The sequence below is a fragment of the Electrophorus electricus genome, chromosome 4, assembly GCF_013358815.1.
Source record: "Electrophorus electricus isolate fEleEle1 chromosome 4, fEleEle1.pri, whole genome shotgun sequence".
NCBI classification, from domain to species: domain Eukaryota; kingdom Metazoa; phylum Chordata; class Actinopteri; order Gymnotiformes; family Gymnotidae; genus Electrophorus; species Electrophorus electricus.
Window position 1 is genome coordinate 15,315,290 of NC_049538.1, and position 22,732 is coordinate 15,338,021.

The 22,732-nt window shown below is 42.3% G+C and overlaps 3 protein-coding genes across 3 annotated transcripts; 2 read left to right on the plus strand and 1 right to left on the minus strand.

Moving 5' to 3' along the window:
* Positions 1–450: 450 nt before the first annotated feature.
* On the plus strand, positions 451–5,333 carry LOC113577287 (KH homology domain-containing protein 4-like). Its single transcript, XM_027009839.2, has 14 exons — positions 451–620; positions 1,186–1,519; positions 1,608–1,727; positions 1,813–1,892; positions 1,972–2,024; positions 2,107–2,321; positions 2,792–3,000; positions 3,124–3,184; positions 3,435–3,492; positions 3,585–3,799; positions 3,967–4,080; positions 4,435–4,496; positions 4,682–4,782; positions 4,990–5,333. The coding sequence occupies exons 1-14, from the start codon at positions 598–600 to the stop codon at positions 5,115–5,117; spliced, it is 1,773 nt and encodes a 590-aa protein (XP_026865640.2). The 5' UTR covers positions 451–597; the 3' UTR covers positions 5,118–5,333.
* Positions 5,137–13,030, minus strand: LOC113577286 (fibronectin type III and SPRY domain-containing protein 2). Its single transcript, XM_027009838.2, has 13 exons — positions 12,615–13,030; positions 11,996–12,261; positions 11,775–11,870; positions 11,361–11,594; positions 11,088–11,110; positions 10,726–10,847; positions 9,911–10,069; positions 8,684–8,818; positions 8,357–8,504; positions 7,921–8,054; positions 7,640–7,772; positions 6,700–6,876; positions 5,137–6,221 (listed from the first exon to the last, which is right to left on the minus strand). Exons 2-13 carry the CDS (start codon positions 12,251–12,253, stop codon positions 5,954–5,956), a joined length of 1,887 nt encoding a protein of 628 aa, XP_026865639.2. The 5' UTR covers positions 12,254–12,261; positions 12,615–13,030; the 3' UTR covers positions 5,137–5,953.
* A 63-nt stretch (positions 13,031–13,093) lies between these two features.
* On the plus strand, positions 13,094–19,809 carry LOC113577285 (WASP homolog associated with actin, golgi membranes and microtubules). Its single transcript, XM_027009836.2, has 10 exons — positions 13,094–13,687; positions 13,983–14,156; positions 14,259–14,409; positions 14,592–14,761; positions 15,350–15,506; positions 17,717–17,886; positions 18,262–18,348; positions 18,479–18,574; positions 18,993–19,353; positions 19,440–19,809. Exons 1-10 carry the CDS (start codon positions 13,112–13,114, stop codon positions 19,733–19,735), a joined length of 2,238 nt encoding a protein of 745 aa, XP_026865637.2. The 5' UTR covers positions 13,094–13,111; the 3' UTR covers positions 19,736–19,809.
* Positions 19,810–22,732: the final 2,923 nt, after the last annotated feature.

Consider the following 22,732-nt stretch of genomic DNA (forward strand, 5'->3'; position numbering starts at 1 on the left):
CTGTCCTACAATAATGTATAGTTTAATTAGCAAAGACCTTCCCTGTAAGGTAAGCCTATAATCTTCAAAACTGTAGCTAAATCCAGGCCTGTTATCTCAGGGTTTCATTTTATGTTGAAGGTACAATTTGTTTACACGTGAGCCATCCTCACTTGTTTGCTTTAAGGAACAACCAGCCAATGTTTGTTCAGTGGAGCCAGATTGGCAAACTGGCATTAGTAGCAGAACTAGGCATACATTTTTAGGGCTGCTGGGAACCACTAGAAGATTCAAATGTGATCTATATTCTTAGATATGTGCATCACCCTCAAGTCATTTCAGTTTTTCCTAACAATTTAACGGTTCACCGAACTTCATCGTAATTTCAAGTCGGAAGGACCTCCAATTCTGCGCCAAAAAGCCTTTTCAGTGAGACCATTTTTCTTCCAGGGAGACTTGCTTAAAACCTCTGACGTACTTCCGGCTGATGTAGTCGCTGCCGTTGTTTCTAGACGAGGCCTAAAAAGCAGTGGCGAGCAGCCCAAGAAACTGAAGTGAAGAAAACCTGATGTATAGCTACGGAATTTGAGTAAACGACTAACAGTTGGAATTAAGTAAATGCAAATGGCATCAGGAACACCGTAAGTTAATGTAATTATTTTTATTTTGGTAGTTTTACCAACTAGCAAAGCTACCTACCTACCTAATCAAAAAAGCTGATACGATAACTAGCTTATCTAGCTAGTTATAGCTAGTCTAGCTACCTTTGGGAGGTTATCTGGCTAGATTTGAAAACATATTAAATGTGTTAAGAATTACAAATTCGATGCTTGTTTGCGATGCAAGTTAATGTACAATTTGGTGAGTAACTTGGCTAACGCTAACTAGATAACGCTGGCTAATACAATTTATCTGGTTATCTTAAAATAACCGTTATGCTAGCATTAGCTACGCTTTCGTTCTGTAACGGTTTTTAAATCATGCTAGCTAGTAAAACATTCCAGATGGAGGGTCTGAAGGCAGTCTCTTAAGTTATAGAGTCTAGCTGATACTAACCTCCTATACTAAAGTGCTGTAGCAGAACAGGCCAACTGCTAAGGTTTAGCTGCGGCCTACTACTCCTACCAACACCGCTAGATGATCACCACTGACGTTATATAGCAAATCTTTTAACTACTTCAGGATTTTTTTTTTGTTACGTTTTAGGTGTCTGAACAGTAGATGGGATCAACCCAAGTCAAAGGCAGATATGCTGCAGGGCATTCTGGGAAATGTGTCCCACGCACTTTCAACCCATGTGGCGTCAGCTCCTGTTAGCTCAGCGGGCACGGGTCCGAGCTCAGCTGTCGGGAGCGTGCAGCTCTCCACGGTCCAGACTGCGGCTGCGACAGCAGGAGCATGTGCGCCAACACGGTACTCCTCTGCCGGGAACAATCCTCCACAAGGTGGGGTTGAGATGGCAGCTGCTATGGCTGCCAAAATTAATGCTATGCTGATGGCCAAAGGAAAACTCAAGCCTCTACAGCCTTTGCCCAGCAAGGTACTAGTTTCTGCCCACATAACATTTCTGCCCACATATTACTTTCAGTCTTATGACCTGTGATCAGATGCAGTCTCTCTCTGTCCAGGCACCCCCTTGTGTGTCACTGCCTGGCAGTAGTGAAGAAGTAGTGGTTACTGAGGTGGACATTAATGATGTACCTGTTAACTGCAGAAACCTGCTCACCAAAGGCAAAACCCAGGAGGAGGTTTGTGTCATTGGAACATGAACATTGTATTGAAGTATTGAATTTACTTTGCATAGCAGATACCTAATGTGACTCTGGCCCTCAGATACGGCAGCACAGCGGAGCTGTTGTCTCAACTAAAGGCCTCTACATGAGTGACGCAGAGAAATCCACTAACACAGGAGTGTATGTATTTGTTGAATACGGTCTTATGTGCTTAGTTCATGCTGGTCGGGTATTTTCCTAACTGGTTCTCTTTATGTAGAGAGCGCCCTCTATATCTGCACGTGCAGGGCCGCACTCAGGACGAAGTGAACAGTACGTGACTTTCGTTCTTCCTCCTTAGCAGTTGGACACAGTGAGCTGATTGGTTGGTGACTGACCTGTGTTGTTTCCTCAGAGGCCGTGATGCGGATTAAGGAGATCATCTCGGAGGACGTGCTGCGGGCATCAGGGGGGCAGCAACCTGCTGTGATGCCCCCTGTCCCTGTTTACCCCCAGCCTCCCCGCCCCGTGACCCCTGCACAGCCAGTGCGACCCCACCTCCCCCCAAATCCCCGCCCCTCTAACGCCCCCGTAACACCTGCGCACAGACCTCCACCTCCTCATTCAGGGGTATGTACCTCCCTCCTGTGCTGCTCAGGGCAGGGTAGAGGGACTGTGTGTTTGGAGGTTATGAAGGCGAGGCCAGTGAAGACTATTTGGCTCTTGCTGATACTCACCTCCCACAACAAAAGCAGGGAGAAACCGGCCATGCCGCAGAGGTCTTGGCCTGCACTGCTCCTGCTTACACACACACAGGTGCACACACAGCTTGCATTTACACCAACACTGCTGTAGCCTGAATTCAGTGTAGTGTTTTAGGACAGGGTTTTTGAATGGCCTCAGGTAAAGATTCTACATTACTGTCTCTTTAAAGATTACTTTGGATTCCAGAATTGCTTTTAGTAACAGGCTGATTGGTTCAGTGTTATAGAGGTAGGTTTGGAGGTAGAGCAGCTGAGTGTAGTGTTGTATAAGGAGGTTTGGAGGTAGAGCAGCCGAGTGTAGTGTGTAATTGACTGTGCCTCTGGTGCTGGTTGCAGAGTTTTGTGCACACTAAGATATTTGTAGGCTTGGACCAGTCGCTGCCGACGTTCAACGTGAATGAGAGAGTGGAGGGGCCAAACGGCTCATACCTCCAGCACATCCAGACAGAGACGGGCGCACGCGTATTCCTCCGGGGGAAAGGCTCTGGATACATTGAGCAGGCGTCACGCCGAGAGAGCTTTGAACCGCTCTATCTTTACATCAGGTGGGGCAGCTCAAGCTGTGGGCCAGCATCCCTGAAGAGACACTCCCTCCTCCACACACTTTGCTCATCACATGGGTGTAGTTCCTTTGAGTGACTTTGTTTGCCTTTTCAAAACATTTACAGCCACCCGAACCCTGCTGGTCTGGAAGCAGCTAAGAAACTCTGTGAGAGTCTTTTAGAGACGGTGAGAATTTCTCTGATCCAGTCTATGAACCCACATTCACCCCTGCATTTAATTCCAGCTGCAGTCCTCTAGAATAGCAATGCTATTAGCATTAATGATAAAGGCCAATATATAGGAAGAAAAAGCAATTGGTCACTTCAGACACTGTGTTATAGTGCAATTTGAGCAGATATTCTCAGCAGCTTGCTTACACAATGACTGGTTTATATATGCAATGGTTGATAAACTGGAGGGCTTGTTTTTTGTGTAGGTGCGGGCGGATCATGCACGTATGCTGTCTGTGTACACAGCAACCGGTTCCACACAAGGTGCTGCTGCTTCAACCTGCTCCAGTTTAACAATCCTTCCTCAGATGTGTGATTGAGATGTTAACCATTTGGTCTGTGTTGCTGGACTGTAGTGTACCCAAACCAAGGATACCCCACTGGCAGCACCTACAGCAACCAGTCCTGGTATGGCTACCCCAGTGCTTACCCAGCATACCCCTCCTCTGGAAGCTACTGGAGCAGCTCCAATGCCCCCCCCAGCCAAGCCAGCCTCTCCTCAACCCCACCCTCTCAGGGCATGGTGCAGTATCCTGTATGTTCCCGCCAACAATCCACTTTTCTCTTACAGGTCAGTCTTCTGCACTTACATATACTCTCACACGCAAATACATTTGTATGTTTACAGCCACTAGGCACCATATTAAACACCAAGTCTCTTAGTGTCTGGTCAGTCTATCTAATGTATGAAATTCCTTAATAATTGTTTCCATTTTTGTGGGTGGGTGTGTGCATCAGGGGGAGGGAGGAGCATCAGAGGAGGTGCTGAATGATGACTCAAACAGCCCCAAATCCAGGAGCCCAAAGAGACACTTTCTGGAGGACGGTGACGAAGTCCAGGAGGTGCCAGAGGTAGGGGTTGTGGCCAAGCATACATGAGGAAAGCCATGAATGTCATCACTGTGTAGCTCTAAGTGGCTAGTAGAGTGCTAGCCAGCCATAGTCTCTTGGTCATGTGCTGCAGTAGCCATTTGATTCATCTCATTACAGTGCTGCAGTTTAGTTGTGGATTTTTTGGAAATGATTTGCTTACATATGTCTGGATCAGGACAGTCTGGTTCTTGCATGCAGATTTGAGATGGTGTTGATCACCAGGGGTCTGATCAGATAAAGTGAAATCAGATTTGAGGTCATTTTATTTAACTGTAGCTGAAGGTCTCCTCTCTTTCTCGCTCTCTCTCTCTCGCTCTCATATATATATATTAGCAAAGCAGTCCTAATGCTCCAGTGAAGACTATGTCAGTTAGTGACGGGAGCAGATCAGATGGGTAAGTGTTCCACATAGTGCCCTATAATGTAAATGTGTTCCTTTCCTTTCAATTTAGTTTCACCTAATTATGTTATTTACTCATAAGCCTAGGTTATCTCTCTTCCCCCACCCCCCCCATGTGTTGCACTGGTCTATATTTGTACTTTGTGTGTGTGTGTGTGTGTGTGTACTGAATGGGTTTAGAATACTGATGCCACCACCTCCACCACCAGTATCGATTCTCCCAGCAGTGCGAAAGAGACAGAGAGACCCTGAGAGTTTGGATCCAGCTCACCCACACCCTGGTACAATCTACTTCTACACATGGAGATAGACAGACATATCAACTACTGTGTAATGCATACAGACTCTAGTAGAATCATTGTAAAAATCTGCTTGTATTTCTGCTCTGCTTTTTCTTTTCTGCCATGGACCAAAACTTCAGTGTCACAGCATGCAGAATACTCTTGACTTCATGTCAGTAACGTGATCTCTGTCTGTCTCTCCCTCAGCCACTGTGGAGAAAGAGGAGGGGAAGAGGTTGAAGGTCACAGACTCCTCTGGACTTGTCCCATATGGAGGAGACTCCTCGGATGAGGAAGAGGAGAGGACTCGAAGTGGGAAGAAGAATAGTGCATAGTAGATTTTTTTTTTTTTAATTTTTTTTTTTTTTTTTTTTTTTAAACACACACCACTCCCAAGCCATGTTAACAGCACATCCCTAAATCCCCAAAACTAAACTGTAGGAGGTGACTGCTGCGTCCAGCCGACACCACATTAATGGAACTTTTCTGATTTTGGAAAATGGTGCACCTGTTCCTATGGAATACAGTAATAAACCTATAATACTTCTGTAGTCTGTTTTTTTTGTTTTGATTCTATGTGGGTTAATTTTAAATATTAAAATAGCTGCGGTATTTCCTATGCACCAAGGGCTCCCCGACACTGCATTACTGAACACCATAAAGGGTTAAAGTTCATCTTGCCTAAGTGAATCTGGTAGTTTTTTTAGTTCATTCAGCTCATTCAAAGCTTGCTTCATTTCCTGCTTAAAACTCAGTTGGTTCCATTGTCCAGATCACATTTCTTCTAAAGATGTTGGAGGATTTGCTGTCATCTTTGTACAACTTCATCACAGATGTTCATCACAGTTCCAGAAAGTATCCTGCTGTCTGTATAATACAGACTCAATGTAGTTTACATCACAATATTAACAATTAATCTCTAATTTCCAAATAAAAGTTGCCATCTTCCCATCTGGGTTCAAGTACTGATGTTGGGCAGGGCTAATGATGATGGGGTGGTGCTGTGTGTGTGTGTGGGGCATGGTTAATGATGAGGTCGTGCTGTGTGTGTGTGTGTGTGTGTGTGTGTGTGCGCGCGCATGTGCGTTGGGCAGGGTTAATGGGGTCATGCTCTGTGTGTGTGTTGGGCATGGTTAATGATGGGGTCATGCTCTGTGTGTGTTGGGCATAATTAATGATGGGGTCGTGCTGTCTGTGTGACGTAGCAGGGTGGAGCTAGGCCGTTGCGGAGGCTCAGGGCTCCAGGCTTGTCCAGAGCAAAGCAGGGCAGGACAAAGTGGTGAAAGCAGCAGGTGAAAGTATACAGGTGCTGCTGCAGGTGGGTATTGTAGAAGGATATAGTGCCATGCTCATAATCCAAAAAGATGCCGATCCTTAGAGGCTGTACAGTGATTCGCACGTCTGGACTCCACCCGTTATGCAGGAACTCATACTTGTGTCTGAAGAAGAAGAATTCTGCTTAAACATTGTGCTTTTATAATGCTAATCTTTATTGGCTGCACTGATCCTATGTGTGCGCATGTCCCTTGTCCTCAGCCGAACTGCTGTAATCAGACACCCACACTGACTAATCCTTCAGAACAGTGAGTTTCCTAGGCAACCACTAGGTCCTTAGCAAATATGTGTGTGAATGCACCCTAAGACAGCACCACAAGGACTTCTAATTATGTTGGAACTTGAGCTTCTCACTTCATGTGTGGTAAGAAATGTATAACTACTTCCAAAGATCAGTTGTATCAGACAGAGCTGCAGTGACTACACAAATGTCAATGTTTAGATATTGATTTGAGCTTAGTTATGTGTTACTGTAATAGACATTACAGTGATGATGGCTGATGTGAGTTATCTGTATTGGAGAGCTCAAAGAGGCGATTTCTGGTTGGTTTGTATAAAGGAAGTATGATTGGTCTGGTTTACCTGGAAGGTGTGAGAATGTGTCTCATGCACCAGGAGGTGGTATTAGCACCCAGATAAGAGCTGCGCTGGGTGTCTTCATAGGCCACGCCCACACGATACTCTGTCTGCTCGTCAACCTCCACCTCCCAGTAGTACTGCCCACGCACAGGCATCAGGTCCCCCAGCACAGCCACACAGCTACATGCACATATATACACAGGTTAGAGTATCAGCACACATGCACAAATACACTCACATTACTGCCACTGAGCTGTACATACACACATGCACCGGTTACAGTATCAGACCTGCCCCTCAGCTGCACATAAACAAAACAGAATAGAAAAATAGAATCAGCACACACAAATACAGTACGGCATCAGCACAGCCACATGACTGCTCATACACACACACACACACACAGAAGGGGAGTATAGAAACCCCTGTTGGGTGTGAGAGAGATCCTCTTTGTTAAGGTGTGTGTAAGGCATGAAGATGGATGTGTTGTGTGTTAAAGTGTAAGCTATGTACATGACATTGCTGAGATCTGTGTATGTGAGGTGAGAACAGCAGCAATGCATGTTCAAGTTTCAAGTTTGGTTTATTTATCACGTACACAGTCATACACGGTATAACTCGCAGTGAAATGGTTTTGTGAGTGCTCTGTCCAAACAGGAAAGAAACAGGGGTGCATAAGGGAAATAAATAAATAAATAAATTGTATGTATATATATATATATATATATATATATATATATATATATATATATATATAAACGGTGTATGTACAATATATGTGTAATATGTATATATACACAATGGATATATGTGTATCTACACAATGTACAATTCCAGTTTACAACATACACGTGTGTGTGTGTGTGTGTGTGAGAGATCTTGCAAGTGTGTAAAAGACAGAGAGGAAGACGTAGCTGAGTATGAGAAAGCAAGAGTGAGAGACCTTGCGAAGGTGTTGTCACTGAAAGCAATGTCACTGAGTGGAAGGTCCTCATCCAGGTAGAACATGGTGAAGCCATCGGCCGACACAGACAGAGATGGGTGAGCGGTCTCCCGCAGAAGGTGGAAAAATGTACCTACACACATGCAACATACACTATACAGCAGCTGGACTCTTTACACAATGTATGACACACAATAGCCTGCTGGAGATTTATTCCAATTTCATATTATGAAGTTAAATGCTTGAAAGAGGACATTTTTGACCCCAAGCACTAGTCATACCTGTGGTTGAGATGGTGATCGGCTGGCTTCTCTCACTTGGTCCGCCAATGTTGACAGCTCGGACATAGATAACATAGCATTTCCATGGCTGCAGCTGGGCCACACACTCACAGGTGGGAATCGCAACAATAGATCTATACACATCCAATTCCAATACAAATGTGAGACTTTCCTACTTGTCTGAGAATACATGCAGTCAATCATGGTGTAGTAAGGCTACCGCAGAGAATGACTACTTCACTGAGGTTCTGCAGCTAGAAACATCCACCCAAACACCCCCTAACACCACAAAAACTCAACAAGAAACCCTAGTACTGACTGAGACAAAGCTTTTTTCCTCTAAGCTACTTAGGGAAAATTTGACTTGATATAACAATTGAAAAAACTCCACAGAATGCTCCAGCATGAATGTCCAGTGCCAGTGTGTGTGACTCACTCGGTCACAGAACTTTTGCTAAGACTGTTCTCACTTAGCTCCAGTGTGTAGGACTCCACGGGGTTCGTGTTGCCCGAATCCCATCGGATCAGTGCCGCGTCTGAGCAGCTTGTACACTCTTGCTCCCTTATCACAGGAGGAGAGGGTACTGGACTCACACACACATGAACACATACACATAGAATACTGGGCTTGCACAATGTTCACAAGAGACACTGGAAAAAAACAGGTCTAAACTGTGTGGTATTGGTTTTGTGTGTGTGTGTACCGGTCATATAGACAGCCCTCAAGCTGGCTGGGCTGGTGTGTGTGTGTGTGTGTGTGTACCAGTCATATAGACAGCCCTCTCACTGGCTGGGCTGATGCCTGTGGTATTGGTTGCAGTGACCCAGAACTCATACTGCGCATTGGGAAGCAGCTGCTGCATCACACAGTGAGTCTCCTTCACACGCAGCGCAGAGACTGTGGACCACACACACTCTTCTTAGCACAGCGACTGTGGGCCACATATGCATACTCATCTTAGCATTGAGACACATCTTAGCATAGAGACTGGGGACCCCCCACAAAAGTCTTTGCAGAGATTGTGGACCATACACGCACACACACAAACACATCTTAGCAAAGAGACTGGGGATTTCATACACATAAACACACTCATCATTTGATGCAATTGCTCAATGCTTTCATGCTTTGAGGGTAGGAATTTTCAAATTCACACAGATACACAATATATACAACATAGGCAAGGTAAACATCTCTAAGCAAATAAGCACCTCAGTTTTCAATACAAACATCTGCCATGCTTGTAGACACCCATGTAAGAAAACAAGGCCTGTAAACTTTTTTATCATGTGCTGGTTAGGAAAGAACCTCACACTTATGCATCTTGTTCAGGTTACATAGAGGGCTTTTTGAGGCCAACAGGGCCACATTAGGTCCTTACAAGCCTTGACATCAGGGGTTTGGTGACTCTAAAGTGACTCTAAAACTACAGAAACTTCTATACACAGACTCTAAACACAGAATACCTTAATTTGGCTGTAACAAATGAATATTTTTCTTTACATCTAACAATCATTTTTCTTTTTACAAGATGTTCAAACAGTACCTTTGAAATTAGTCAGTATTAGTATAATTATTATTAGTAGTATTACTAGCATCATCTTTAGTAGTGTCATTAGTATTAGTAATATTATTATTAGTATCACAATTATTAATACCTTTAGTATTAATATTATTAGTAGTATAATTAGTATTATTATTAGTAATATAATAATTTTTAGAATTAGTATTAGAATCATTTGTATTAGTATAAATATCATTATTAGTAGTAGCAGCATTAATATTAGTATCATTAGTATTAGTATCATGAGGTGACAGGGAATGACTGAGGGGACAGGCAGGTTTAGAGAACCAACAGCTGTGAGTGAGCTACATGTTCAGTGAGAGGTGATTTACTTTTGTGTCAGTAACCATGGGCTACCCTCAGGCTTGTGCCAGTACCCAGCTTACTCTGAGGTGGTGTGAGGTAGTCTCAGTAATCACATTTACCCTCTTGCATGGTTCCCGTAGTGCTGTCCTCAGAGATATGGCGGCAGTAAAGTTCGTAGAAGTCAACCGTGTCATCAGAGAACAAACTCCAACACACACGTAGAGTTGAAGCGGTGGCAGAGTTAGACACTTGTGGGTTCATTACTGGAGCTGAGGGAGCTTACTCACACACATGCACACACACACACACACACATACGCACACGTGCGCACAGAGTAACGTACCCGCCACACACTGCCTAGAGAGCAGTACTGGCAAGTCTAACTGATGGCTTAGTTATACCGGGTCAGGCATGGGGAGGGGGTTTAAAAATGCCTCTTATTGATGTAGAATGCTCATTGTTCTTTACTTACTAGTGGAATTTTATTCTGCTTTTTAATGAAACATCATTTGCTTTTTCCAAAGTGAGTCTAACAAGCTGTATAGACAACCTTATTCCTGTAGACACAACCCTAACCCTGTGCAGATAAGCAGCAAGCTTCAGTAATCCAGATCAGTTAATTTCAGAGTCCTGAACTTCAGGAATCCAGTTTGAGTCCTGAACAGTCCTGTGCAGTCCTACACCCTGTAGTCAGACCCTGCTATTCTGCGTCTGGTCCAAAACCCTGTAGTTAGACACGGCTATTGTGTCTGCAGTCTTAAACCCTGTAATCAGACCCTGCTATTGTGTACAATCCTAAACTCTGTAATCAGGCTGCTGCTATTGTTTGTCTGCTTTACCATTTAAGATTTCAGAATGAGCTGAAGCTTGCATTCTTAGCTTGCAACTTCAGAGAAGGTAAGCATGGAATTATTGAAGTATACACTGGCCTCACCTGGTACCACATTGATCGATTCCATCATCTGTTTAACATCAGAGAAGTCTGTAGAGGGTATCACAAAGTCCAACGATATAGGCATCTTCAGGTTCTCCTCCTCTTTGGCAAAATCCTTGATTCTGATTGGACAGAATATGTCCTCTCAATCCCTCCTTATGGGGAAAGGAAGCCCAGCATAGCAGTGCTTTTTCTTAGTTTTATGATGTAAAACACAAACACAGAAACAGCATACTCCTGCTCATGCTCTCTCACACACAACTTTCTCCTGCTCTCTCACACACAAGTTTGTCAGATAAACTGGCACAGACTGAGTATAACACCATGCTATTAAAATCCCAGCATGCATCATTATGAATTACCTCTTAATAAGTGGCATAATTGCCTGTCAATCAGAGATAAGATGGTGTAAGATACAGAAACATAGTGAAACTCTGCATACTAATTTAACCATAATCTCATGATGACAAAGATGCTTGTCAGATCTGAATAACTGAGAAAAATAACTGAAGTAAACCTGATGATCTAACCCAAACCCTGATGATCGAACCCAAACCCTAATGATCTAATCCTAACCCTGACAATCTAACCCTAATCCTGATGATCTAACTCTAACCCTCTGCATGTGAGCTGACCTGTAGGAAGGCACGTTGTTCCTGCCAGCGGTTCAGGTCCTGTGCTTTCTCGATCAGCTCTTTAGAAGCGTCAAGTGCACGGCCGCAGGACAGAAGCTCCCCGTACAGTGCCTCCATCTTCAGCTTCTTCTCATCCTGCAGTGCAGTGATGCGCTCATGCCTCCGCTGGGACAGAGTCTGCAGGACATCGTTATAATGCTGCTCCAGGTTCTGCTCCTGTCGGCCAAAATTCTCCTGCAAATCCAGAGTGTCTAATTTCAGTGGTACTGCATCTTGCTGTCTGATATTGCACCATCTTCTAATCTAATATCAGAATGTGTTATTACATCACCAGCCATCTTAAGAGAATGACTCGTTTACCTTTCTTTCTTAAATTTATAAAAAGAGCCAAACAGATGCAAAAAAGAGCAGCACCTCCACGGTGATGAAGATCTCCTCCAGGTTGCTGGCAAAGTTCTCCATCTGTGTGGTCCTTTCAGAAAGCAGGCTATTGCACTTGCTCAGTTCACTCTGCACAAAACACACACAAACATGCACACATGCACACCCACACACAGACACAGACACACGTGTGAGTGGCCCAGTCCTGAAGACTGACAGCAATGTCTGTGATGGTGCTGGGAAACCATCCCTACCTTCATGTAGTGTGTGGCAGTAGGAAGCACGAAAACCTGGTGCTGGCTATGCTCTCCAGAGGCTTGGAGGGCGGAGTGGGTCACGGCGCCGCAGTCAGTGCAGAATGCGTCTGCCGGCTCGGTTGGCTGATAAGACGTTTTCTTTCTCACCATCACAAATGCATCTTCATCTGCTTGCTCCTCCTCCTCCTCCTCCTCAATCACTGCCATCTCCTCTGCGATCGCCTGAAGCCGACCTCTTGACTCATACAGGTCCATACTGCTGGCTGCAAATATGCTTGTTACTTGCTATCATGCTCTGTCACAGCCTGGGAGTGGATCCCATCGCCCCCACCCCACCCCACCCCACCCCACCCCACCCTACTCAGTTAGAAGCTAAGAACTCAGGCATTATTACAAAGACATTAAGTGTGCGAACAAACACTGGCAAATGTTCCACAATATAATCTTTCCTTCCCCAAGTGTATATTATTAAAATGTTATCGCCATAACTTGCTCCAGGAGCCGAGACCGTTGTATCTGAGATATGGTGAATGTAACGTAAAGACACACTTTCACATACACACAGAGACTAAACAACTTTCCTTCCTGTTCATTGTATGCAAAAACTTTTCCTCACCCTCCTATTTGAGATGTGCAGGATTTAGGCTCTTTTGTCTCACGGGCTCGCGGAATCCCTAGGAGCGACTGCCCCCCGTAGCATTTTATTTCAGCAGATCGCTGTCGTGTGCCTTCTTATCTAAGCGAAGCAGAAGCAGTCTATGCGGAATGGCATGTGACATGTACCGAATATAGAGCGAAGACATGCACTGCTCTCACGTATCACGGTAAGTTCATGTTCCATTTTTACTTGCACACTGAATCAAGTTGACAAACAGATACCGTTATAAAAATTACTGTCCTGATATTTTTTAAAGAAAATAAATTTGATCAGCACTATAATACAGATTCACTGTTTGAGTTGGTAACATTTTAACCCCATGTTAATTTTCATTTTAACCCCATGTTAATATCAACGAATTCCCCAACACGCAATTCAGGTCAGAGTTGAACAGGAAAGAGAAAAGAGACGTCATAGCAAATGGCGGATGTTGTGAATACACCTGCAAACAGAAAATGAGTAGTGCCGATTCCGAGCGTTTGGACAGTTTGGAAGGCTGGGTCGCAGTCAAAACAAATATATTTGATGAGAGTGAGACATACAAAATAGGATTTATCGTAGAATGGAATGTTATTGAATCCAAATTTGCTGTCACTTGTCATAACAGGACACTTCAGCGACAAAGACGCAAACAAGATCCTGCGACCAGAGAAAGCGAGACAAGCTGGGCTGGATTATTCTCCGTTTCTGATTTACAAAATGTACACCGCCAGTTTTCGGGGATTGCGGATGTCCTTTTGTCGTGTTTCCCTGATTTGTCCGACTTTGACGAGGGGAATATATGGGACTTGATATTTTTTAGCCGTTCAGGCAGTCAGAGCCAAGAGGAGGAGAAGGATCTAGAGTCACCTTGTCGCCAGCTTGAAAAGTATTTCAGTGCAGCTATTGACGTCTGTGGCCGTAAGATTGTACTGGATACTTTATTCAGTCAGGACGAACAGGACGTGGAGGAGTACTTCGAGAATCTTCAGGAGTTTAAGAGGAAATCAATGGAAGACGAAGTTATCCGAGCCAAGGAGAGAGTTCGCTCGGTGAGCAGTGAATATGGCTCATGTTTGACTGTAGAGTGTAACTAGTAGTATTAATTAGTATGCACGACCACAGAGAATCACGCCAGTCATGGCCTGGTCTCTGAAATCGAAACCGAAAGCAGAATACTCTTAGACTACATTCAATCCTGTTCTTGTGCTTCATTTTGTTTCGTAAAACGTCAGTTTGAAAGGCTCTGGATTAAACAGTGTCTTGCTCGTGGTAGCTAATCATTTTCTTAGTGTAGAGTCTGATGTGTTTACTCTTCGTTCTTGTGTGTTCACGCATATTGCGCAGATTTTACGTAGTCATCGCACTGCTGGCGGACTTATGCAACTGTTAAAGATCTATGAAGAAGAGGATGAGGTTTACAAAGATTTAGTTGCTGTGGCAACGCAGTACTACCAGTACCTGCTTCAGCCCTTTAGGGATATGAGAGAACTTGCCATGCTCTACAAGATGGAGATCCAGGTACTCACTCACTCACTCTCTCTCTCACAAACACACACACACACACACACAATTTTCTTTCTCTCCTCAAAGGTAAAATAATGTTTGGCTGTGTGTGCATAGAAGTCCCTGCAGTTTGAGGAGCTTGGTCCTAAGCGTGTGGCTGCTCTGGAGAGGGAAGTGGAGGAGTGGTGTAGGCGAGGCCAGGAAGCTGTGTGTTCCATTCAGGACATCACTGTCTGCTATTTTACTGACACAGCTACATCCCTTGCAGGTTACACTCACCTTCTCATTCACTCAGTCACATTCTTTTTCTATTTCTCTCTCTCACTCACACACACACACACACACACACACTTACACACTTTTTGTGTTTGTCTGTGTGTGTGCGTGTGTGCGTGTGTGTGTGTGTGTGTGTGTGTGTGTGTGTGTGTGTGTGTATGCACACATGTGTAGTTATGCTGAAACAGATGGAGGAGGATCGGAAGAGGTTTGGTGCAGCATCCTGGGCAGTAGCCATGCCCAGGCTTGAGAAACTGAAATTTATGCTGGCTAAAGAGACACTTCAGCACATGAGAGCCAAGGAGATGTGCCTGAACCGCAAGAAGGAAGGAATTAGAGAAAAGGTGTGTGTGTGTGTGTGTGTGTGTGTGTGTTTGTGGCTTCTATGTAAAGCCTAATTTATAAGATAAAATATCCTTTTCAGAAATTAGTTCGAATGCCATGTTACTCAGACGCAAGAGCAGATATGTAAATGTTGTTTATATAGTGTCACAAACTGATGATATATTAAGCAGGATCAAAGTAAAAAACAAACAATCCTGTCATGTAGACTATTTAGTTATATATTAATGTGGTTATGTGGTTGTGTTGTTACATAGTTACATACTTATGTAGCTACTGACTTCGTTACTGTATTGTCTTTGAGAGGGATTAACATGTATGACCTTGTATTTGTGTGTGAGGGGGAAATAATTTGTTGAAGTTTTTCAGACACTCACCAGCTATGTTTACAGTACTTGTAATTCTATCTTTAAAAATCATATTTATATATAATACAGGTGTTTATATCTTATTTTTTCCCAAAATAACAACTGAAATATTTGGTTTTTCATACACATCATGCTGTGATTACATTACACTATGTGATGTGATGTAAGAATGACACAGTAATAATACATAATGTTTTCTCTCCCCCTCCTCCCACTCTGTAGATGTGTGATGAGAGTCGGGGTGTGTTTGAGGTGGATTCATTAGAGCTACAGTTTTACGAGGCTCAGCTGGAGTTGTACGACTGTAAGTTGGAGATCCTGAAAAATGAGGAGCTACTTCTGATGGCACAAATCCACACAGTCCAGAGGCAGATTAAAGGTAATGCCCATACATACCACAAAAACTCCACCAAAATAACCCTACACCTAAATCTACTCTCCCAGATCTGCACACTGCAGAGTAGGGCTGGGTATCCTTTGGCTTTATTCTGATACTGGTGCTACAATTGTTGTACAATTGTTTAAAATGGTGCTGGGACCTGAAATGGTATGTTTGGGGGTAAAAAAGGTTGATGACATTATAATAGAATATAATTATAATAGAATGTCTTTTTATTTGTAAGGCAGATTTTAACAACGTTTTATTTATATACATATATACATACACACACACACACACACACACACACACACACACACACACACACACACACACACACACACACAGACAGAATGGATTATCCTACCTTGCATGTGGTTGTTTTAAATGCCTGTGTGCATCCTCAAGATTTGGCACTAGAATGAACCATTTTTTATGAATGATTTAACTCTACTCTGATTGGCTGGTTTAGACATCTAAATATCTTACATTTCTTCCTGATTTAAGATATCTTAAATATATATTTTTGGGTATCTGAAAAGAAGCTATTACTAGTGCAAATTAAATTGTAAATATCTTAAATATAAATCAAGACTAGTCAAAACTGAATTAAAGATATCATGGGTTTGATTTAGGACTAGTCTAAAGTCCTTTTAAGACATCTCCATGGAAATTATGGATATCTTGAATGTGTTGTTAACTAAACCTCTGTTGTATTTCAGATATCTTGAATGATCATTCCTACTACTCATAATGAGTTCGTGAATATCTTGAATGATTATTCTGACTAGTCAGATGTATGGATTTCTGTAACCTATTTTAGCACGAAAACCTGCCCCCTGTGGTTCAACAAATAATACACCTTGTTAGATATAAACTACTATAGGGTTCTGTATAAACTTTTCACCCTAACTTACGATTGAACTTATATGGTACAACTGGCTGCAGACATTGTGATGTTAAACTACAAATATAGCAATTTTGTCTGCTATGCAAAATGACCTGTGAACTCTTGTATTCTAAGTTTTTATATGTAGCGATAATAATAGTAAAATAGGGTTAGGGGTAGATTGAAAAACACATTTCCTTTGGGTACTGTTTTTTCCTTACATTGCCCTGCACGCGTTTGGTATAGAAAACTTTATAACAAATCTACAGCAAAACAATGTTCCAGACATCGAGCAAAATATTTGTAACCATTTTGTGTTACACAGTCCGTGATGCATAAAATTTCTGATATTTGAAAATGTCATTTACACTAGACATTAGAGAATTAGAGATATCTCAAATTATCATTTTGGATTTGTGTCGCTTCAAATGAGGATTTCGAAAATGTAAGATATTTTGACTAATCAAAATGTAATTGTAGATATCTTAAATTGCCGTTCTTAGTAGCAAGATTGTAGATGCAGATGTCATTAATTGTAATTTTGAATAATGAAATTCTAAATCTTACTAGTCAAAACTCATTTGTAGAAATCCAAAATTTTATTATGGATAGGCAGACAAAACCGATTATATGTTAAAACCACTTGCCATATTGGAACTGCCCCTCTTTTCAGTGTTTCGCGAGTGAAACTGTCAGGAGTGCAATCTAACAACTTGTCTGGGATCCTGTTAAATATGAACGTCGTTGATGCCTGTTGCTCCATTGTTTTGTTCTTGAAAATGTCTAAAGGAATTGAAGTTTTGGCTATGCACATCCATGTTAATATTGCCTGGGCTAGAATATGGACTGATTTATGCAAAGGATGGGTACATAAATATTAATCAGACATGACTGTTATGTAACAGTTTAGGAACAGTTTTTAGGAATTTTTTTTTCTGTTTTTGTGACCGTTTTACATTTGAAGGAGGTGACGATAGAGTTTGAGGTTTGTTATGTCAGTTCCATGTGAACTCTCCATATTCATTTATGCCAAGATAAATGGCTGTCCTTTTTTTATGACAACTTTAAAGTATTAACTACTAGATAATGGTAGACGTCTGCTGTCATTAGAGTAAGTTTGACGTTACCGTTCTTGTGCTACCGTGTCACTGAACCAGAGTAGCACACCAATACATTAACACACTGCTGTTTGTGCCTGTGATTGTGTGCATGTATTTGCATGTGTGTGTGTGTGTGTGTGTGTGTGTGTGTGTGTGTGTGTGTGTGTGTGTGTGTGTGTGTGTGTGTGTGTGTGTGTGTGTGTGTGTGTGTGTGTGTGTAGAGCTGAAGGAGGAGGTAGTGTATTATGACACCTGTGAGGATCCTGCAGAGCTTCAGGGTGTCCAGGCTGACAGTAGCCCCGCCCATTCTCGCCTGAGGCACCGCCTACTGCTACTGGAGAGCAAGAGAGCAGCATCTTCTTCCAACAGAGCTACACTCCGGAACAAGAGGGTACACACACATGTGCACATTTAATTTAATCATAAACTAGGTTTGGATTTGTATGGGAGATGTGGAGTAGGAATTGTGAAGCAGCATCAGTGATATCCAACACTAGCACACCATCTCTCTCCCTTTGTGTCCTTTTTAAAGGTTACAATAGAATACAGAATTGTTAGTTAAGCAAGAGCAGTTAATTATTTATAAAATAAAATAAGTACAATTTAGCATAACATTTACAAGAGCTCATTTAGGAACTGAAGTTTTCTATTGGTTAAATCTGCATGAATTTCCTATAGAACAAACTGCGTAGGTAATTTTCTACTTCAGAGTTCTAGGTCTAATACTTGATTTGGAAATGCTGTGTATGGGTGTGAACTGCTGTAGGAGAAATGTGTGGAGGCATGGGAGCTCCAGCAGAGGGTATCACAGGAGAGAGCCGCCCAGCACGTACAACATCACGCTGTACACCTGGTGAGTTACCATGGCAAATTACCTGCTGTGAAACCATGGCAACAAGTAAAACAGTGCCAGAAAATTTTGTGTAATATGTGTGAGATGTTCCTGTTCTTGTGTGTGTGTGTGTGTGTGTGTGTGTGTGTAGAAACGGGAAAAAAGGAAAGAGGAGGAGGAGAAGAGGAAGGAGTGGGTGGAGTTAGAGAGGCAGAAGACTCTGAGTAGACTGCGCTCCTTTAGAGAGGTAATTACTCACAATCTCTTTTTTTTTGCCTCTAAAGCTCATTTTACACCAGAAGTGGTACGACAAGTCGCAGCTACTCTGTGACACTGACAGAGGCAACTCGCTGCAGTATTCCACATGTATAGGGACACAATGCAAAATATTCCCACCGTGACTATGGAAATGGGGATGATCTTTATGGTAGCCTACTCTTGTGGGAAAAATAATAAAATATCTGTTTTGTTTATTGGCCTAGATTGCATGATATAGCAAGAATACCTTTCTACTGTTTCTAGGTTGAAACCGCTGGTTTGCTGCGTGTGGTATGCAGTAAAAATAGACCCAAAGCATATTTTTTGCTTGATGTGAACTTTACTGCTGTAGTTTACAAAAGAGAATATTGCTCTTCACCTCTGTGTGTGTCTGTGTTTCTGTGTAGAAAAAGAGTGGTCAGTATTTGTTGAAGAGGCCTTGCTCCAAGCCAACAGCTTATGGTTCTTGTCAAAATGACTCCTCTCAGCCAATGTCAATCATCATGCTGGCGCCTCCCATGGATGGAGTCTCTCAGAGTTCTGCCCTTAATACCAAAGAAAGAGGGAAGGTCCTGATGCCAAGAGATGTCCCTGTAATGTTACCCCTAGGGGCAGGAGCAATGTCAGATCACACATTTACCCCAGTGCCTTCAGCCCCTCCTCCTCCTCCTCCTCTTCCCCCTCCCCCTTGTGAAGCACCACCTTTGCCCCTCAGTGAAAGTGAACCTGCTACATTTCCTGCCAAAAATACCCTGAAGCAGTGTGCAGGTGAGGCTCCAATGAGTAACTTCAGAAGGATTTTGTGTAATAATGACTGATTATTGGTTACTGATTATTGCCTGATTTGTGACCAGGCTCCATGGATGAGGTCCTAGCCTCACTGCAAAGAGGGCAAGTTCGCCTGCGCAAGGTTACCCCTAATGCCCCAGGCATTTCCACCCAGACGTCCAGCATCAGAGACAACCTGCTGTCAGCCATCCGTCAAGGCGTGACCTTAAAGAAAGTCCCACCCCCACCAGGCCCCTCCCCCTGCTGTGAAACTGATCTGCAGCAGAGTATCAAAGCTGCCATGCTGAGGATGAAGAGGGTTTCCAACGAGTCTGATGATGAAGAACATTCAGACATTCAATCAGGAGACTGGGACAGCTAAAACTGTGTACTCTCACTCTCTCTCGCGCGCGCTCTCTCTCACAAACACACACACACACACACACACATACACATACTCACACATGCGCACTCACGCACGCACACACACACACACACACCGCACAACCTAGTTTATTAAAAACACCCTCCGTTAATAGGTGCAGTATCACATCATAGATAGGTGTACAGGTAGAGATTAAGTTACAGGTGGAGTTACAGAACATCTGGTGCCATTTACGCTTTGCCACTTCTCCTCTACACCATTCCTTAGTGATCAGGCTCTGATCAGAGGGCCACTGCTGACCAGTATATGGCATACTGTCAGTGCATTGACACTGACCTGACAGGGGAGCCATGTAATATATGTAATGGTTGTACATAAATAGAATACCATAGTTGCAGAACAAAATACAGTAATCAGAGTACAGATATATTTTAAAATATATAGTGATTACCACACCAACATATTTGGAAACTGTTAATTGCACTACCATTGATGACATGTTAATTATCTTGGTGCTGAACTAGATCATTCAGCCTAGGTTTGTCTGGTAAGACAGTTGTGTGCATTTGATTTCTCTCATGTGCTCAACACTGTCCCTGTGTTCGTCCCTGTGTCTGTGTGGTCCTTCTGTTGATGCCTGTGTGTCTGGGCATGTGTGTGTCTGTGTTGGCCTCTGCCCTGTTCTTGTACAGCTCATAAATTTACCTGCTAGCTGAAAGGTATTTTGAGTAGACGTTTGTATGTGTATGTGTATGTGTATATGTGTGTGTGTGTGTGTGTGAAAATATATATATATATATATATATATATATATATATATATATATATATATATATATATATATATATATATATATATATAAAACTTTACCTGTATTCCTACTATAAGGTGCATTCACAGGGATATGTGTTTCTATTGCAGTGGCTGGTATTTGAATATGTGGCTTCCTGAATTAAATAAGACAAAGAATAGTAACATAAAAGGGTATTCAGGCTTTCAAAAAATATTTCATTTGAATGAAAAACCTGAAATTGAATGACTGATGTTTGATGAAGGTTTAGTTGGTGATTGCTGTGTTATTAAAAATCTCCCATGATAGTGAGTGTGTTTACATGCACTAATCTGATCATAATCAGATTTTTCCAGTTGTCTGATTAGTCAAGTTGTCATGTAAACAGGATACTTCGATTTCTTTGATCGGAGTATGGCATAGAGATCAGAATGGCATAGAAACTGTGGTCTGAATACCCAGGTGCATGTAAAAGTGTTGATCAGATAATTGACAATCTGATTTTCTGCAGTTATGGGATTATTAAGTGCATGTAAACATATTCACTGACACAGTCATATTCAGTTATTAGTAGTCTTATGGAATACAAGATATAATGGATCTTTTGGTTTTTGTGCAGTAGGCCAGCTGCCTTACCATATATGGTAATTAAACAGGTTATAACCCTCAGCATTAACAATAATATCAACAGTGTAAAAGAATACACGTTTACAGTTCTTCTTATCCTTTATAGCACTGAATAATATTTGCACATTCAGAATGTGTACAGCTCTAACAAACCTGTAAACCTTTGTGTATGCTTACTCTGAGCTTGGTTTAAAGGTATTCTAGCACTGAGATGTGTTGGTGGAGTCTAGTGATGATGCAGAAGTCTCTGCATGATTCCCACAGAGGCAGTGAACAAACAGTTGCAGTGTTGATGTATTTCACTAAATAGTTTGCAAAAACTCTGCCTTCCACCCAGTGTGCCCCTGTATGGCTGCATGTCTTTTTTACTTAAGACACATCAGGGAGATTTTGCCCAGACCATTTTACATGCACTCACACAGTCTTCTGTGTCTTGTTTTAAAGTGAATGGGCAGCAGGTTAATTCTTTACTTCACTGGAGAGCAATACAATAATTATTACATGTTGTCATGTTCTGATTAGTCTGTTTTTTTTGTTTTTTTTTCACACAATGTGGTTTATTTTAATTTGCTTTGGACAACTGCTTTAATTAAACATACCCTAGACCCAGTCCTGTGTGTGTGAGAGACAGTGTGGGTGTGGGTACGTGGCTTCTTAATTCCTAATTTTTATGATACAGTTTTGTTAATTTATTATATTTGTGCCAAACGCTGTGAAATGAAGCAGTGAAATACATGACTGGATTATTAGGTAAACGGAAATTATTAAACTGGATCTAAAACATTTTTAGTGTCAAGAAATGTTCAGGGAGAGGATATAAAACATACTAGAAATGTTTAAAAATTAAAAGAAAATTCAAAAATACTAAAGGAAGAAACAGCCTCCTTTTGTTCGTATTAAAGACCCAGTCTAATTAGGGTTATGTTCTTCTGGATCCACAGTGTACATTTACAAAGTGCCCTAGGAATACTATTTCAAAGTCCCCTCCCACACATTCTGTGCTCCTGCTTTCTCACACATTGAGGAGTCTTGAGACAGATCGTATATACACTGTATTTGGATTTAATTACACTGATGGTGTTGATATGAATATGAACATAAACTTTTTACATGTTTAAACAATTATTTTAACTTACTATGCTCTCGTTAATGATCCCCCTGAACAAAGCCTGCTATAATCTAAATTCGAGCTATTACTATTGCTGTCACATAGCATTTTGCTAAAGCCAGAGTTTAATTAGGGCTAGCTAGCTAATTGTCAGCTAGAATACCCTACCCTAACCAACAAAGCCGTCTCCATTTACAGTCTATGGGCCCAACCGACAAAGCCGTCTCCCTTTACAGTCTATGGGCCCAACCTACAAAGCCGTCTCCATTTACAGTCTATGGGCCCAACCGACAAAGCCGTCTCCATTTACAGTCTATGGGCCCAACCGACAAAGCCGTCTCCATTTACAGTCTATGGGCCCAACCGACAAAGCCGTCTCCATTTACAGTCTATGGGCCCAACCGACAAAGCCGTCTCCATTTACAGTCTATGGGCCCAACCGACAAAGCCGTCTCCATTTACAGTCTAT